Raw genomic sequence first — 18,185 nt, 5'->3', positions numbered from 1 at the left:
TCGAAAAGGCCTTTGACTGAGTTCCCAGACACTTAATATAGCAAACATTAAAGAAAAACAAGATACAAGATAACTTAATAGCAGCCATACAAAGCCTCTACAAAAAGTAATAGTAATAGATCTCTTCTTTCCATTATAGTAATGGATGAGATTTTAAAGGCATGCCAAACAAAAACAAGTTCCACCTAGGATACAGGAAACTGAAAGAAACCAGGATTTCACACATGGATTTTGTGGATGATGTAAAGATTCTAGCAAATACAGCTGAAGATTTTCAGTACAACATCAACATTTGGTATGAAGAAACAAAGAAAAGGAATATGACCATAAATATAAATAAAACTAAAACAATGATCATATCTAGAAACCAATCAAAACATAATAAAAATAGAGAACCATCAACTGGAACAAGTTCACTCCTTTAAATACTTGGAATCATATATACAAGAAGATGGTAGAGACAGAAATTAACAACAGGATAACTGGGAAAACAAAGCTATTCTATGCAATGAAAGGCTCACTCCTAGATAAGAATGAAGTTACCCAGAATACCAAATGGCAGTGTACCATTCAGTGTTTGTACCAACATTAACATACGGTTGAGTCTTGGTGTTTAACAACAGGAAACACAAATAAACTACAAACAACTGAAATGAAATATCTTAGGAAAGTGGCACAAAAAACAAGACTAGACCGAATAAGAAATCAAACTATAAGAGACAGCTTTCAAGTTGCACTTCTGAACCAATTCATAACATAAGCCCAAATGAGGTGGTTTGGACATCTTAATCGAATGGAAGAAGGAAGAATAGCAAAAACTGTATATGAAAGCCAGAAAATAGGAAAAAGAAACATAGGCAGGCCGAGGAAAGGTTGGCAAAAGGAAATTAAAGAAAAATTGGAAAAGAAGGGAATTAACTGGAAAGAAGCAAAAGAACAAGCCTTGGACAGGACGACATGGAAATCTCTTTGGCAAAATCTCGATGCTTAAAAGCACAAGAGATCATAGATGAAGAAGAAGTGATGAACGATCTGGGTGTGGTAGTGGACAAGGACCTGAAATTCAGGGCCATATTTGCACAAGTAGTGAAGTAGTCACATTGGATAATGACAAATGCAGAGGACCCTCACTTGCAGAAATAAAGAGGGTACGGTGACATTGTATAAGTCCATGATCAGCCATGATATGGATTATTGTGAACAGATTTGGTTGCCAGGTTTTCATTGTGATGAGGATATATTGGAAAGGATTCAGAGAAGATTCACAAAGATGGTCAGTGGTCTGAAGGAGGAGGAGGGAGGTATATGATTGAGACAAATAAGCTAGTTGGAAGTAGTTATCAGATTAACATAGAAGAAATTTTTCATAGAATGGGAGAGGGGGATAGAACAAGAGGCCATTCCTGGAAACTATATAAGGAGGATGTGAGCAGAAGAGTGAGGAGTAGGCTCTTTGCATGGATAGTGGTTGTTGAGTGGAATGCATTGCCTGAGTGTGTTGTGAATGTAGACACATTGAATCAGTTTAAAACAAGGTTGGGTGAGCACTGTGTGCAATAGTGTGCACCTCCCATGATGAGTCTTTGACTCCATGGAGGTCAGATGTTATTAATAATAATAGTGATAATAATGCTAATAGTATCAAATGATAAATTTGATGTTTCATAAATCTTTCAGATTCAGATCTCTTCGCTGATAAACCTATTGACAATAATTAGATGCATGAACCTAATATTGAACATGTAAACTGCATTATTATGTTTATTTATTAAGTAGCAATAGGTTCTCACTATAGTGAATTTTTAAAGACCACAGAAATAATTTTTTACTGCAAATAGTGTAGAATAGCATTGCCTACAGAGCCTAGTCTAAAATTGTAATTATTAATTACAATTTTACATATATTGTAATATATCTCATTTTGAATATTTTCTTTGGAACCTATTTGATTATGACATTACTTACTCTGCGGCCTGTGGAAAAGTCATCCCACTAAAAGATGGAGAGAGGTTTTCTGTATACATTTCCATTCCTGTGCCACAGAGATAGTCATTTTGCCAGGCTGGCATGTCCGGAGACTATGAATGAGAAAGTGCACATATAATGTCATTTTTATAAAAATCACATAAATTTATAAAATACATATTATTCAAAACACTGGAAAAAAGAAACATTCGAAACAAAAATTATTATTGACAACTATGATACTGAATACTATTCTGGTCTTTTTCATCTGTCCACTGTAGAATGCAATTTTTTTTTTGTCCTACAACATTAAATAAATTCAAGATTAAATTATTTTAAAGGGCTTTTCATGTGCTGATTTCAAAACTATGTTTGTACATATGCTGGAAACTGCACATGGATATTGTGAAGCTTTCCATGGTATAAAATGACTAATAAAGTTTACAATTGTATTATATATTACCTTGTCATTTTAAGTAATTTCCCACTTGAATGAAGAGAAAATATTCAGGATTGTCGATTTAAAGTTTACTGTTTTCAAATTACTCTTCATAAACATCATTATTATGTTTGGTCATCATTTTTAATGCAGTATTTCAAAATAGCAGTTATTTTTGGTCATTCACCAAAGAATTCCTCCATCATTGTTGGTGGATATTTATTCACAAAGGTGTGTTCATCAGTTTTGTTGGATGTCTGTCATTATCCTCTGTTGGTGGAGGTTCCCAAAAGTATCCTCTATCAGAGGATACTATCAACAATGAGATCAACATGTAACTGTAAACTTTGGCACTTATAAGAGAAAGCATTCAGGCTATGTACAAAACCAATTACTTGCATCTCACCCCAGTGGATAGTTTTAGCTTTATATCTTAATAACTATAAGATCAGTTACTATTATATTTTGTATGGCATCATATTTTGCTACAAAAGACAACAGGCTATGTTTGGACCCAAACTATTAATTATTATTATTATTATTATTATTATTATTATTATTATTATTATTATTATTTTGACACCTCCAGGGAGTCCAAAGACTCATCGAGGGAGAGTGTGCCGACAGCATCGAACGATTGTCCCCCTTCCAACTACTAACCGCGCTCAAACTTACTTAACTGAGCCATTAGTAGCAGAGGCTCTACCAATCGACCAACCTTTGCCGGCAAAATGGGATGACAAATGTTAAAAACCGTTAAACCTACCACTATCACCCGCAATACAAATTTTGCAATTTCAAGTACAACTTCATCCAAAGTATACTGTGCTAATATTATTATTATTATTAAGAGAGACCTCCAGGGAGTCAGACACTCATCGAGGGAGGCCACATACTACACACACCAGATATCATACTTATTCTTGAATTCATTCACACTGCTTGCACTCACAACATCCAATGGCAATCCATTCCAAGCACGCACCACCCTCTGAGAGAAAAATCTAGCCCTCACACCCTTCTTGGTGGCCTTCATTCTCAGCTTCCAAGGATGCCCTCTCGTCCTTTCCCCACCCTCCATAAATTGAAAATTTTCATCAATTGAAATCCTGTATGACCCTTTCAGAAGTTTGTAAGTCTCAATCATATCACCCCTCTTTCTCCTGTTTGCTAGTGTCTGCAGTCTACAAATTCTCAATCTGTCTTCATAATCAGTATTCCACAATCCTGATATCGTTTTAACACTCTCCTTTGTACTCTCTCCAATATATCAGAATCACAACGGAAACCAGGAGACCAGACCTGTGCACAATAATCCAAGTGAGGTCTTATCAAGGCCTTGTAAAGAGGCAAAATAACATCCTTATCTTTACATGTGAACATTCGTTTCAGCATTGCAATTATCTTTTGAATTGTATTTGCAAACTTTGCCACATGGCCCCTAAACTTCAACTTCCTATCTATTAACACTCCAAGATCCCTAGCCTCATCAGTTTCTTCTAGCCTAATCCCACCAATATAATACAACATTGGATATCTAATCATGCTGAAGTGAATGACTTTACATTTACTGACATTACTGACACCCATTTTCCCATGCCTACAATTCCAGCCTATTCAAATCATTCTGCAAAGACTGCATATAAACAGCATTCTTGATTACCCTACCTATCTTTACTCTGTAATACAGTATATATTATATATTATAATATACTCTAAGTTATTAATATTAATAACTTAGAGTATATTTATTAATATTGATAAAAAAGAGTATATTAATAAGTTAATATAGTCGTTTGTACTCTAAGTTATTTCATTTTAGTGATATGCAGCTGTTTGCAGATGATGCAAAACTGGGGAGAGCAATGCAGAGTCAAGCAGATGTTATGGCCTTACAAGAGGAGTTGAACAGATTGCATGAATGAGCAAGTAAGTGAAACTATCAGTTCAATGTTGCAAAGTGTAAGGTTTAGAGATTTGATAAGAAATGATGGGATGCAAAGTATACACTTGGTGGGGAAACTTTAACGGAAGTAGAGGAGATGAGAGATCTAGGAGTGATGTGGACAAGGCACTGGAATTCAGGGGCACATTGCAGAAGTTGTGAAGACATCACATTGGATAATGATAATGATGCGGAGGACCCTGATGCAGAAATAGAGAGGTTACGATGCCCTTGTGTAAGGCCTTGATCAGGCTGCACATGGTTTATTGTGCACAGGTTTGGTTGCCAGGTTTTCATGGCAACGAGATATGTTGGAAAGGGTCCAGAGCAGATTCACAAAGGTGGTCAGTGGTCTTTGGAATGTGAAGTACAAGGACAGATTAAGAGAACGTAAGTTGTAAAGACTCGTGAATAGGAGGAAGAGGGGGGGGGGGGACATGATTGAGATATACAAGTTAGTCAGGGATAGTTATTATGTTGACATGGAAGAGATTTTTCATTGAATGGAAGAGGGAGTAGAACAAACAGGCCATCGCTGGAAACTGTATAAGGAAGGTGTGAGCAGAGGAATGAGGAGCAGGTTCTTTGCATGGAGGGTGGTTGGTGATTGGAATGCACATTGCCTGAGTGTGCATCGTGAATGTAGTAACATTGAATCAGTTTAAAGCATGGTTGGATGAGCATTGTGTGCAATAGTGTGTACCTCCCATGATGAGTCTTTGACTCCATGGAGGTCAGATGTTAATAAGAATAATAATAATAATTTCTGTTATTTTGTATGGCGTGTGTATGTCTTAATGTGCCTGAATAACACTAGGCACTAGATATAGCATAAGGCACAGCATTATGCTATGCTATGCTATACTGTGCATCATAATGCTATAGGCATGCCATACACCATTATGCTTTTCATACCGATAGTTTGCCGATTTGCCAATAGTTTTTCATACCGAAAAACTATCGGCAAATCCAAGTGTAAGTAACCACTTGGTAGTGCAACACCAAGGCAACTCGAATCAAAGGTGGAGCAAGCTCCCTCACTATCCTTGATATTTTCTCATAATGTAAAAACACAGCCCCTAGGGGATGTAATACTGTAATTACATTATGAGGAGAGGTCACTACCCAGACCGGTTTCAACCTTTTTTGAGGTCTCATCAGTGAGTAGGTAGACTTGCTCCACCTTTGATTCGAGTTGCCTTGGTGTTGCACTACAAGTGGTTACTTACACTTGGATTTGCCGATAGTTTTTTGGTATGAAACTCATAGATCTTAGTCCGAGTTCTTAGAGTTAAACATCAAAAGATTTATATCTCCTTCATTATTATTAAGGTTGCCAGAAAAATAGCTGTTTGGCATTCAATCAATGTTCTTTGAAGTTCTTTCAATGGAACTGATTATAAACAAATTTTGGCACACTGCCTTATTTTCCCATCAATCCAAAATTATTAATTACAAAAGACTGCCAACCTGAATGACTGCCAGTTGCTGATGATGTGAGGCAACCCTCACATCATCAGCAACTAGGATGTGACTTTTCTTGTCTTGTTGTTGTTTAGATGTGTGTGTGTGTGCGCGCTTCTTTCAAGTGCCTAGATAATGCTAGCAAAACATTGATATGTGAATATTTTGCACGGTTATTAAATTTTTTATTTTCTTTCTTGTTCCATGTAATTTTTTATCCAGAGTGAATATATGCACACATAATAACATCTTTAAGACAAAAACATTAAATAAAAGAAATATAGTTAAACCATAGTGAAGAAAGTTCACCAAGATTTTTGGAATAGATTTATTAATAAAATTAGCATTGTTATTATTATTAACATCAGACTTCCACAGAGCCAAAAGACTCATTCATCATGGGTGGTCTACAATCTCATGCAAAGAGATCATCTAACTGTGCCTTAAACACATTCACAGTTTCTGTACTCACCAAGCTTTCAGGTAATATATTCTATTCACCAACCACTCTGCATGCAAAGAACCTGATAATCATCCTCCCACACTCACACCTTCCTCATACAACTGTCAGGGATGGCCTCCTGTCTCTTGTTCTACTCTTGTCTCCCTCTATGAAAAATATCTCCTTCACATTAATCTGGTAATATTCCTTCACCAACTTATATGTAAATCATATCCACTCTCCTTGTTCTATTTACAAGGCTGTGTGAGTTGCATTCCCTCATTCTGTCCTCATATTCCATATTCCAGAAACTGAACCAACCACCTGAAATCAACTTAGTGAACCTTCTCTGGACTATCTCTAATATATCCTTATCCCCTTGAAAACCATGTGACCAAATCTGTGCTCAGTAGTCCATATGCAGTCTGATCAATGCTTTATAGAAGGGAACCATGACCTCTTTGCTTCTGTTAATAAAGTCTTCTTCAACAATTTTAGCAATGTGGCCCCTGAATTTCAAGTCTCTGTCCACAATCACTCCCACAGATCTCCTAGCTCTTCCATTTCCTTCAAAATTTCTCCATTAATTGTATACTCTGAATCCCACAAATTTCAAGATGTTGAAATTTCAAAATTAAACTGATAAACTGTCCCACTATAACAGTCTATTGAAATCCTCCTGCAAGGGCACAACATAGTTCTTCTCAACTTTGCATCATCAGAAAACAACTGCACATCTCCAGTTAATCCTGCCTCAATGTCATTAACAAAAAAGTTAAACATTAATGGCCACAAGACAGACAGATCTCTGTGATATTCTGCTGATGATCTTTATCTTTTTAGAATCCTACTCCCCTATATACAACCTGCTGATGCTTATTTAACAGCCAATTACCTATCTAACTCATTAGTCTCTTAACCAATCCCAACCATTTCAATTTAATTACAAACTTGTCATGCAGCAAATCTATCAAAGTCCTTTGAAAAATTTAAGTACACCACTCTATATGTAACTTTTTTCACTTTCCACTCATTTGGGACTTGCCCTGTTGCAAGACTCATTTTAAACAGGAGTGCCAAGGATGCTGTTAATTCTCTAGAGCAGGGGTTGGCAACCTTTTCAGATTCGTAGGCCACATTTAACTTTTATTTTTAATAATCGGGCCACAACAGTTTAATGAAGAAAAATAGTGAGTAAAAAAATACTTTAGTTATCAATATCAAATTTTATTATATCAATCTTAAAAAAACACTGAAATATTTAAAGTATGAGATATGAAATAAGCATGAAAATGAAACTCAATGAAAAATTATCACGTAAAAACAAAATAATATAGTTTATGCATCACAATATGTTTGTCTCCCTGTTTAATGTGCCTTTTGTGATTGTTTTCCCTTAGCCAAATTATCTATATCCACTTTATAACCTGAGATGCAAATTCAAATCAAAGCATGCAAATGTCCATCAGTCAGTCTCATGCGACCAGTGGGCTGCCCGTTGCTGACCCTGCTCTAGAGCATTCCTTTCAAACATGTAGTGATATATTGTCAAGTCCTACTACTTTATTAACATTGAGGAATTTACTTAATTCCTTATATACTTCTATAATTTTATTATGAATGTTACCTGCTCGCTCACCATCAATCCCTTCTTCACCATACCCTCTACTTCCTAGGCTTTGCATGATGCTGGCTTCACAAAAATGAAATACCCTGATAAACAGCTCATTCACTGAATACCTCAACTATACTCTCTGCATCAGTTACCATTCTACCATTATCATCAACTAGCATTCCTTCTTTCTTCCACTTGGGAAGAGGGTGAGGAGTGGTTTCTTTGCATGGAGGGTGGTTGAACTGTGGAATGCATTGCCTGATAGAGTGGTGAAAGCAAGAACGATCAATGAGTTCAAGGAGTGGCATGATAGACTTTGTGTTTTCTAGGAAGGACCTCCCACAATGAGCCTTTTGACTCCATGGAGGCCTGAATAATAATAATAATAATATTGAAAGACCTCACTATGATTTTTCTTGGCTTGATCGCTAATTTCTGCTTATACTACACTTTTTTCTGTCATCACCAACTGAATCACTTTCCTGGCCTGCTCTTTGTGCTCTTCATGCAACTAATTATGATCAGTATTTATCATGTACCACCTTGACAGTGCTTTCCTCCAGATTTCATGCTTAAGCCCTTCATTCAACTACTTTACTCCTACCTTATTTAGCCTTTTCACCTTTGGAATACACTCAGAAAATGCTACTGTTACATAACTATTGATCAATGCCCAAGCAGTATCTGTCTACTATTTTCATGCTATAGCTCCAAGTTGTCTCGTAAGTGTTCATAATCATTCATAAAAATATTCATAATCATTCATAAAAATTCATAATCACTGGCCCTGCCATTCCACATATATCTCTTCTTCACAGAAGTTCTCATATGACTGGCAGCAACCCAAAGTGATCACTTCATGGTCACTCTCACCAACTTCGGGACTCCATTCACAAGCACATCCTCTGATGACCATATCAAAGACTCCCAATCCTCATGTGCCCTCCATTACATGTGCCTTCCTTAAGAAATTCATTTCCTAATTCTTCAATGCTATTTCTTCATTCCAATCAATATCACTAATTAAAATCACACATAATGATCACCGTCACTTGCTCACAAGACAATCTATCCTTAAAGGGAGGGAAGTGCTGCTATCACCAGCAGCACTTCCATCCCTTCTTGCTCTCCCTATCATCAAGAAAAACATCGTATACCCTTCTCTTTCTATCTTAAATAGAAGAAGATATACATGGAAGACAAGAAATATCCTACAAAATACTACAGGAAATAAATAATGAAAAATGAAATACAAAAACGAAATCAATATAATACAAGAGAAACAATGAATAGACTATATTCTAAGAATTTAGAGTATAACCTAAATTTGCTAAGAAATTACACTGAGGAAATTAGTGCAGATACATAAATGAATAGATCAGAAGAACTAACTGAAGTAATTAGTTCTTCTGATCTATTCATTTACATCAAAGATTTGTTAAAATTAATAAATAATTGTTGGATGAAATATGATATTACTATAGTTCCATCAGATTGTTAAAAGTTATGATTATATCTATATTTAAGAAAAATGATTCTGGAAATGATAGAGGAATAAGCGTATTACATACAGGTCACAAAATATATAATAAAACTTTGAATAAAAGCTTAGAAATATTACAAACAGTCTACACCCAAATAAAGCAATTTCAGATATTGATGATCATGTATACATAACATTTATGCCTTAAAACAAGTTACTGAAAAAAAAAAAAAAAAACAGGAATTCACTTTGGAGATACATTTAGCCTTCATAGATTATGAGAAACGTTTGATAAAATACATATAGAATAAGTTTGAAGTCTGAATAAAAACAAGAATGTCTGAATAAAATAGACAACTATATACAGCAATACAGTGTTTAGGAAAAAATAAAATTTATGTAATGAAGTAAACAGAAGAACATGAATTTAAGTGTGAGCAAAGGAGTGAAAAGCAGGTTTTTTTTGCATGGAGATTGGTGAATGATTGGAAAGTGTTGCCTGAGAGTGTAGTGTCTACAGAGAATGTGAATGTATGCTGGTTTCCATAAATTAAGGAATGAAGACAAAAATCACAATAACTCTAAAATGGTATGGTGAATTTTTACAATTAGGTGAAAAACAGTATATGAGATGTAAAAAAAAAAAAAAAAAAAAAAAAAAAAAAATTCGTATATAAATACTTTAATTCAGTAACAACAAATGGGTACATGAAAACAATGGTCAAGAACAAGATGACAAAATGAGATTGTTAAAGTGCCTCAAAAAGGAATGTGGTTACCTCTCACCGCAAAAGCACTCACAGTGATGTTTCATGCTGTCTATAATTGTATTCAGGAGCTCAGATGGTGATAACAACCATTGCTCCTGTAAAGCTCTCCAAAAAGTCCCTCAAGTTTGTTTTTTTTTTTTGGGAGGGGTGGTTCAAAGCAGCAATTTGCCGACCTAGAGTATCCCAGATATGCTCAATAGGATTAAGGTCAGGAGGCCTGGTTGGCCAATCAATATGTACAATAGTCTCTTCTTGAAGATATTGATTCATGAGTTTTGCTCAGTGAGGATAAGTATATTGTAAATATCTCCCCTATCACATCTGCATATGGATGAACATAGGTGTCCAGGACTTCAACTCTATATGTTGCAGTATTAATGGTTATAATACGAAACAGAAAACAACTCTAAAAACACCCACTTTTATGCCAAGGCTCATTTGCACATACTGCTGAGAGCAGCAACACTCATTTATATACAATAATTGGACTCAGCATCACTTTTTACATAATGTACCTAATTTTCACAGGTGTTTTTCGTTACCCTCCCCAATTTATCGTGATTTTTCTCTTTGTTCCTTAATTTATGGAAACCAGCATGTTTAAGGCACAGTGTGATGAGCTGTGTGTATGACCGAGAGACCACCCATGATGAGTCTTGGACTCCATGGAGGTCTGATGATAATAATAATAATAATTTATTGATCAAATTATAAAAATACATAAAACAAGAGTATAACAATGATGCATCCAGTTAACAAGAACCATTGTTTAATGCCTTAAATGGCATTGTTAAATAAATTGTTTTTGTAATCCCCGTAGATGCCCTAGTGACTAGGATGAAATATAGGAAGTATTAAATTCTGTTTTAATCCTTTCTGAGTGTTGTAAAAAATCCATTAAGCCTCCAACATGATGTTTAATGCCATATGCTAATGATCAGATTATATTAATGATGATGACCTTCAAAACCAATTTATGAATTACATAAAATAAGTTAACAATAGAATCTGAAGATTTTGCAAAAGAAAAAAAAATTAATGCATTTTCAAGCAAAGATCCCATTAGTTCAGAAATAGTCATAGAGGATAAATAAACAAAACAAGTGACAAAGTTCAGTTATATGTGGTTGCATAATAATATATCTAAAAGACAAAGACATAGATGAAAAAATTAAGTTTCAGAAAATCTACAGAACAATTAAAAGGACACAAAATAAAATATTTAAAAAACTGACAAGAAACCCAAATGAAATGGGATGTCATGTATTACAAAAGTGTATTGGCAATTCTGAGAAAGCTGTTTCATTTAAATCTCAGCTCTGGAGAGAGAGAGATGCCAAATGCCAAAGAAGCAATAAAAGTCACCAAAGAATTCAGGAATGAGTGAATAAGAACAAAGTACTCTATGGGGAATGGGGGGGGGGGGAGAATAGATTGCCTAATCATCTGCATCCTAAATAAGGAACCTGTAGAATATATAAAATACTGCATCTATTTAAGGCTCAATTTTTAGTGAAGATGGCAAACTTCAGGTGTAAATGGACAACAGAATTAGCAAAACTGGTAAGATAGGAACTCAACCAAATAAATTTATATGGAATAAGAGAGAAATCAGTTAAAATGCTGAACTAGCTATATACAATATAGTCTTGAAACCAATTTTAACTTATGGACTTGAGAGATGCGTTATAAATAAAACAGTTGATCTAAGACTGGAGACCACAGATAAGAAAGTTCTGAGAAAAATTAGGGAGTGAAGAGATAGCATCAATGGAACAATCATATTAAAAATGAAGATATTAAGAAGGAGCTTAACACTATTAGCATTTAGGATAGAGTTAATCTCAGGTGATAAAACACTTAAAAAGAATAGGAGAGGGAGGATTAGCAGAATAGGTGTTTAATGCCAGGATTAGACATAAAAGACCCAGAGAAAGACAAGGACCTAAGTGGACTATGCAATAAAAAGTCTTAGGAGAATGAAACATAAGTTCTGATAATACTAGAGTCATGATAGATAACAGCCTAATTTGGAGAAAAATTGTCAACTTGGTTATATTGTAAACTTTTCACACAGTACTGTAATAGAATCCTATAAATCCCTTGAAGGCATTTATAGGCACATATCAAAAATTTTCTGATGATAAAATGAGCATTACAAAATACACTTATGTCAATGTTTTTTTTTATATACATACTGTTTTGTAGGAGCGCATTGCAAAAAGATTAGCCATCATCGTAGAAAATCCTGGTGCAAGACAACTTTGTGCTATGAATCCTAATTTCAGTTCTGAAACACATATCACATCATCTCCTTGCTTCCAGTTCCAACTTGGAATGTTAAGTAAATAAGCCTAAAAAGAATAAGGAGAATAATCAGATAAAAATATGTTGTTGTTGTTTTCCCTACACAGAATATTATTTAATTAATACTTGGGAACATGTCTAAAAATATAGTTTTGAAAATATGGGAATCTCACTTCTCCCAAAGATCAAGAGAGAGAAATGAAAATGGATATATCAAATTAATTATTACTTTACAAGATATTATTATTATTATTATTATTATGGGCTACTCCAAGGAATCCTTAGACTCCCTAAACATCATGTCAATCATTTGCACAGTATCACATCCATCGTGCTTTGCTTTGAACTCATTCACAGTCATGGCATCCACAACAGACTCTTTCAATCTATTCCACTCATTCACCATTCTCCAAACAAAACACCCTTGCACTCTTACTCAGTTTCCAAGGATGGTCCCTAGTTCTCCAACCACCAGACCTTCACAAAAATTTCCACTGAATTAATCATGTTAAAAAAAAAACCTTCAGAAATTTGTATGTCACAATCATATCACCTCTTTTCTGAATATTAATCAGTTTCTGTAACCCGCAAATCTTCAACATGTTCTCATGATGTTCATTCCATAGACCTGCTACCATCCCGGTCACTTGCCTCTAGATCCTCTCCACCTCTTTCTCATTGCCAAGAAACCCTGCCACCCAGACCTGCGTGCAGTAGTCAGGATGGGGCTTATCAAAATTCGATAAAGAAGAACAATAACCTGCTTGTCTCTGCTCGTCAATGTATTCTTCAGCAACCAAGTAATCCGATGAGCAGCTTTAGCCACTTTTGCTATTTACCCCCTAAACTTTAACTCCATATCTACTAATTCCCAAATCTCTAGCTTCATCAATTTCCTGGAGTATAGTTCCACAAATGCGGTATACAGTTGATAATCTTTTCACCCCAAAATGCATAACCTTATACTTTGCCATATTAAACTGACATCCATTCACCTTTGCCCAGTCTGCCGGTCTATCCAAATCATCCTGAAAAATTTTAACATCATCTGTATTAACTATCGCTTTACCCAACTTTGCATCATTGGCAAACAACCGAACATTTCCTCTCAGATCCTTTCCTGTACAAATTAAACAACAGCAGTCCAAGAATAGAACCCTGCAGCACACCACTAGTCACAGGCCTTCTTTTGGACTCTATTCCTGAATAAACTACTCTCTGATATCCCTCCATTAACCACCCTCTTATCCACCTCATCAACTCTATATCCATCTCCATGTACTATAGTTTACCAATTAGAATTCCATGTGGTGTCCTGGTAGCCCAACAGTATCACTGTAGACACATTACCTTGATCCAACTCAGCTGTCACTGTATTATAAAACGTGAGCAAGTTACTGAAGCATGACCTACCCTTCACAAATCCATGTTGCTCCCCTATACAGTATCCCATTTCCATCTATCCAATCCTGTATTCTGCTCTTGACCAACTTCTCCAATACTTTGACAACAACTCCTGATATGCTGATCAGTCAGTAATTTGCTACATCAGTCATGGAGCCTCTTTATGCAATGTAACTATTATCCCTTCTTTCCATTCCCTCAGGACTAACCCAGAGCTCAGAATTAGATTAAATAATATGGTCAAGGGCACTCACAATTCCTTGGCAGCTTCACATAAACTCAAGCTAGTATACCATCCAATCCCACAGCTGTATTCACATTAAGGTTCTGTAATATGCTATGCACCTCCATTTCATTTATCTCAGTTCCCATATAAGCCTTTGCCCTTCTCGTTACTACAATATATCCAATGACATCCTGGACGATATATTCTTGCTAAGTGTTCACTTAGTCATTCTACCATTTTGACAGATTTAGTTACCTCCCTACCATCGGCATTCATTGAAATCATTCTGCCATAAACATTCTTTTATTTGCAGAATATCAAAAGAACTGAAAAGAGCCTGCATTGCTAATTACCTTTCATACTCAGCTTTTGCCTTTCTTACCACACTGGTTACTCTTCTTGCCTGTGCTTTGTATACCATTAATCTGCCTGATGGTCACCTTTCTCCTTGAATTCCCTCCACGATTGTTTCTTCTTTTTTTTTTTTCAGTTCCAGCTTGATGATGATATCCATCCACTTAACTCCCACTTGATTTACTCTCCTGACTCTAGGTAGGAAGTCTGCCATTACTTCCCTCAAACACTCCTTTACCACTTCCCATGCACTATCAACATAGTGCTTCCCAGCCCTTGGAGTTTCACATGCCATGGCACTGATCCAAGCAATCTCCTAAACTTGACATGCTACCAGCTCTGTAATTCCAGATATACTGCATCTTTGCTGACTGTATACCTAGAGTCCAAATAATAAATCAAATAGGGATTAAATGGATGAATAACTAAGCTTGAGCTGCAAAAAAAGAAACTACTATGGAGGGAATTTAAGGAGAAAGGTGACCGGCAGGCACATGAACGGTATAAAGCACAGGCCAGAATCGTAATGAGTGTGGCAAGAAAAGCAAAAGCGGATTATGAAAGAATATTAGCCATGCAGGCTAAAGATAAACCCAAACAGTTTTTTCGATATGTGGCAAGTAAAAGAAAAAATGTATATGGCAGAATGATTTTAAATAATGCCGATGGGAGGGAGGTAACCGAATCAGTTGATATAGTTGAATTACTGAGTGAGCACTTTGCAAGAGTATATCATCCAGGTGGTGACATTAAAAGAATGAATAAACCAATAGCTTATACGGGAATTGTGAAGAATAAAGTGGAGGTGTATAGTCTATTACAAAACCTCAATGTCAATACATCTGTGGGATTGAGTGGTATACCAGTAGGTGTCGTACATGAAGGGACTAAACAATTGTCAGTGCCCCCGACCATTTTGTTTAATTTGAATCTTGGGTGTGGGTTAGTCCTGAGGGGGTGGAAACAGGGGAAAATAGTTCCACTCCATAAAGGAGGTTCCGAGATTGCTGTTGTAAATTACCGACCGATCAGCATATCAGGAATCGTTGTCAAGGTCTTGGAGAAATTAGTCAAGAGAAAAATACAGGATTGGATAGATGAAAATGGGATACTGTATCGGGGACAGCATGGTTTTGTGAAGGGTAGATCATGCCTCAGATAGATAAGTGAGACGACATTCTGACAGGAATAGAGATGGAAAGGTATGATGTGTTTCGTGAGGATAGAAGGGGTAAAAGGGGAGGGGGAGTGCTATTGATGACAGAGAAAGAGTTATGTCCATACAAGGTAGAGATGCAAGAGGGAAATAGGGCCAGTGGTTTTGAGGCAGTATGGTGTGAGATAGAGGTGAATAGAATCAGATACTTGGTGGGATGTTGTTATAGACCTGGTAATGTGGATGGTGGTGATAGTGAAATGTATAGTCAAATAAGCCAAGCAAATAAGAAAAGTGATCATTATGGATAATTTTAATTATGGCAATATAGACTGGAATAAAGAGATAGCAACTGGAAGTAAAGAAAATGAGTTTCTTGAGTTTTTGAGGGATAACTACCTCAGACAGTATGTAACAGAGGGCAAACGAGGATTAAGGGTCTTGGATTTGGTAATCTCATTGGAGGATGTAATTATAAATGAGGTGTCAAATCATCCACCAACTGGTGAAAGCGACCATGAGGTGATTACCTGGGTGGTTGCCAGCAGTGCAAGGACCCCTGTGAAAAAAGGGTATATGTGGAACTACGAGGGGGGGGGGGGTGATCATGAAGAGCTCAGGAGACAGCTTGCAGGTGTAGCATGAAATGAGGAGTTAGCTGGAAAAGAGATCAATGCAGCTTGGGGGATTTTCAAAAACTATTTAGTAGATGCAATGTCTAAATGTATACCATGGGTGAGAAGGTTAAATAAGGTAGGTGTGAAATGGATGAATAAAGAGATTAAGCATGCGATACAGAGAAAAAGGGCATTGTGGAGGCAGCATAAGAGAAGTGGAAGCAACCAATTTCATGATGTCTACAAAGACCAGGTAAGGAGGGCAACTTGGTTGGTGAGAGTAGCTAAAGAGAGGTATGAACAGCAGTTAGCTAATGAAGCCAAAAAGAATCCTAGGGAGTTATTTCGATATGTAGCCAGCAAAAGAAAGAATGATTATGGAAGGATGACATTGATTGGAGGAAATGGTATAAAGACAGCTGTTGCAGAATGTGTGGAGATACTTAATGAGCAGTTCATAAAGATCTTTCAATCTTGTGAATGTGACTTCATGGAGAGATTGAGAGCAGTTGATGATGGGGAGGAGAGACTGACTGTAAGTGAGCAAGAGGTGTTTGGGGAGTTGAGTAAACTAGATATAAATAAGGCTGTAGGACTTGATAATATATCACCACGTATTCTGAAGGAATGTGCCAGAGAGTTGACACCTGCCTCGACATATTTTTTTAATACGAGTCTTGCACTTGGTCAAGTTCCTAAAGAGTGGAAGGAAGGCAAGATTGTGCCACTTCATAAAGGAGGTGATAGAACTCAAGCATCAAACTATAGGCCTATCTCTGTGTCAGTTGCTAAAGAGTGGAAGGAAGGCAAGATTGTGCCACTTCATAAAGGAGGTGATAGAACTCAAGCATCAAACTATAGGCCTATCTCTGTGTCAGTTGTTGTGGTTAAGTTGTTGGAGAAGCTTGTGAGAACTAGGATCCAGAGTTGGGTTGACAACAATGGTATAATCTCTGATGGACAGCATGGATTTGCTAAAGGGAGGTCATGTTTTAGTAATCTACTTACTTATTACAATAAAGTAACTGCTTCCTTGGACAGAGGAGAAGGATACACAGTAATATACTTGGATTTCGCAAAAGCTTTTGATAGAGTACCTCATGATAAGGTGTCAGTTAAAGTAGAGCAGATGGGGTTGGATATTAGATTAGTGCATTGGATTGGAGACTGGCAATCTGATAGGTATGAACAAGTTGTGTATGGGGGTGCGATATCCAGGAAAAGGAAAGTCACTAGTGGAGTGCCTCAGGGGTCTGTTTTAGGGCCATTACTATTTAACTTGTATATTAATGATATTGGCAAAGATTTGGATGGAGATATTCAGTTGTTTGCAGATGATGCAAAGTTGGGACGAACCATAAAGAGTAGTGAAGATGTTGTGGCCTTGCAAGAAGAGTTGAAAAAATTGAGTGATTAGGCAAGCAAATGGGGATGTGAGTTGAATGTTGCAAAATGTAAGGTTTTAAAATTTGGAAAACTGTAGAATTTATGTAGAATTTATGCTTGGTGAGAATATATTGTTGGAAGTAGAGGAATAAGAGATCTGGGGGTGATAGTGGATAAGGATCTAAAATTTAGGGGACACATCGCCAAAATTGTAAAGACAACACAAAGACTTCTGGGAATGATGCGGAGGACACTGACTTGTAGAAGTAGGGAGACTCTTGTTCCATTGTATAAGGCTTTGATTAGGCCACACATGGACTATTGTGCCCAGATTTGGTCACCGGGTTTTCAGAAGGATGAAGAGATGTTGGAAAGGGTCCAAAGGTGACTGACTAAGGTAGTTTCTGAATGTTGAGTATGAGGAAAGATTGAGAAGATGCAACTTGCAGAGTCTAGTGGACAGCAGGAAGAGGGGGAGATATTATAGAGACCTACAAGTTGGTAAGGGGTTGTTATAGGATCAATGCTGGAGAAGTTCTACAAAAAATAATGGGAGATCAGGGGAGAACCAGAGATCATCCCTGGAAACTGTATAAAGAGGGTGTGAGTAGG

At 36.5% G+C, this 18,185-nt stretch overlaps 1 protein-coding gene across 5 annotated transcripts in view; it reads right to left on the bottom strand.

Moving 5' to 3' along the window:
• Positions 1-18,185, bottom strand: part of slo (calcium-activated potassium channel slo) — an 880,402-nt gene that overhangs the window by 615,982 nt on the left and 246,235 nt on the right. For all 5 annotated transcript variants that reach the window (XM_090404400.1, XM_090404403.1, XM_090404399.1 and 2 more), the window contains 2 exons: positions 12,322-12,477; positions 1,966-2,078 (listed from right to left, as the gene is read on the bottom strand). In XM_090404400.1, the coding sequence (XP_090260526.1) occupies positions 1,966-2,078; positions 12,322-12,477 (269 nt within the window). The remainder of the gene's footprint in view (positions 1-1,965; positions 2,079-12,321; positions 12,478-18,185) is intronic.

This window comes from Typopeltis vanoorti, chromosome 14 (genome assembly GCF_054136105.1).
Source record: "Typopeltis vanoorti isolate ZY-2024b chromosome 14, IOZ_Tvanoo_1.0, whole genome shotgun sequence".
Lineage (NCBI taxonomy): Eukaryota > Metazoa > Arthropoda > Arachnida > Uropygi > Thelyphonidae > Typopeltis > Typopeltis vanoorti.
The sequence above is the reverse complement of the archived record's forward strand: the minus strand, read 5'-3'. Positions and strand labels throughout refer to the sequence as shown.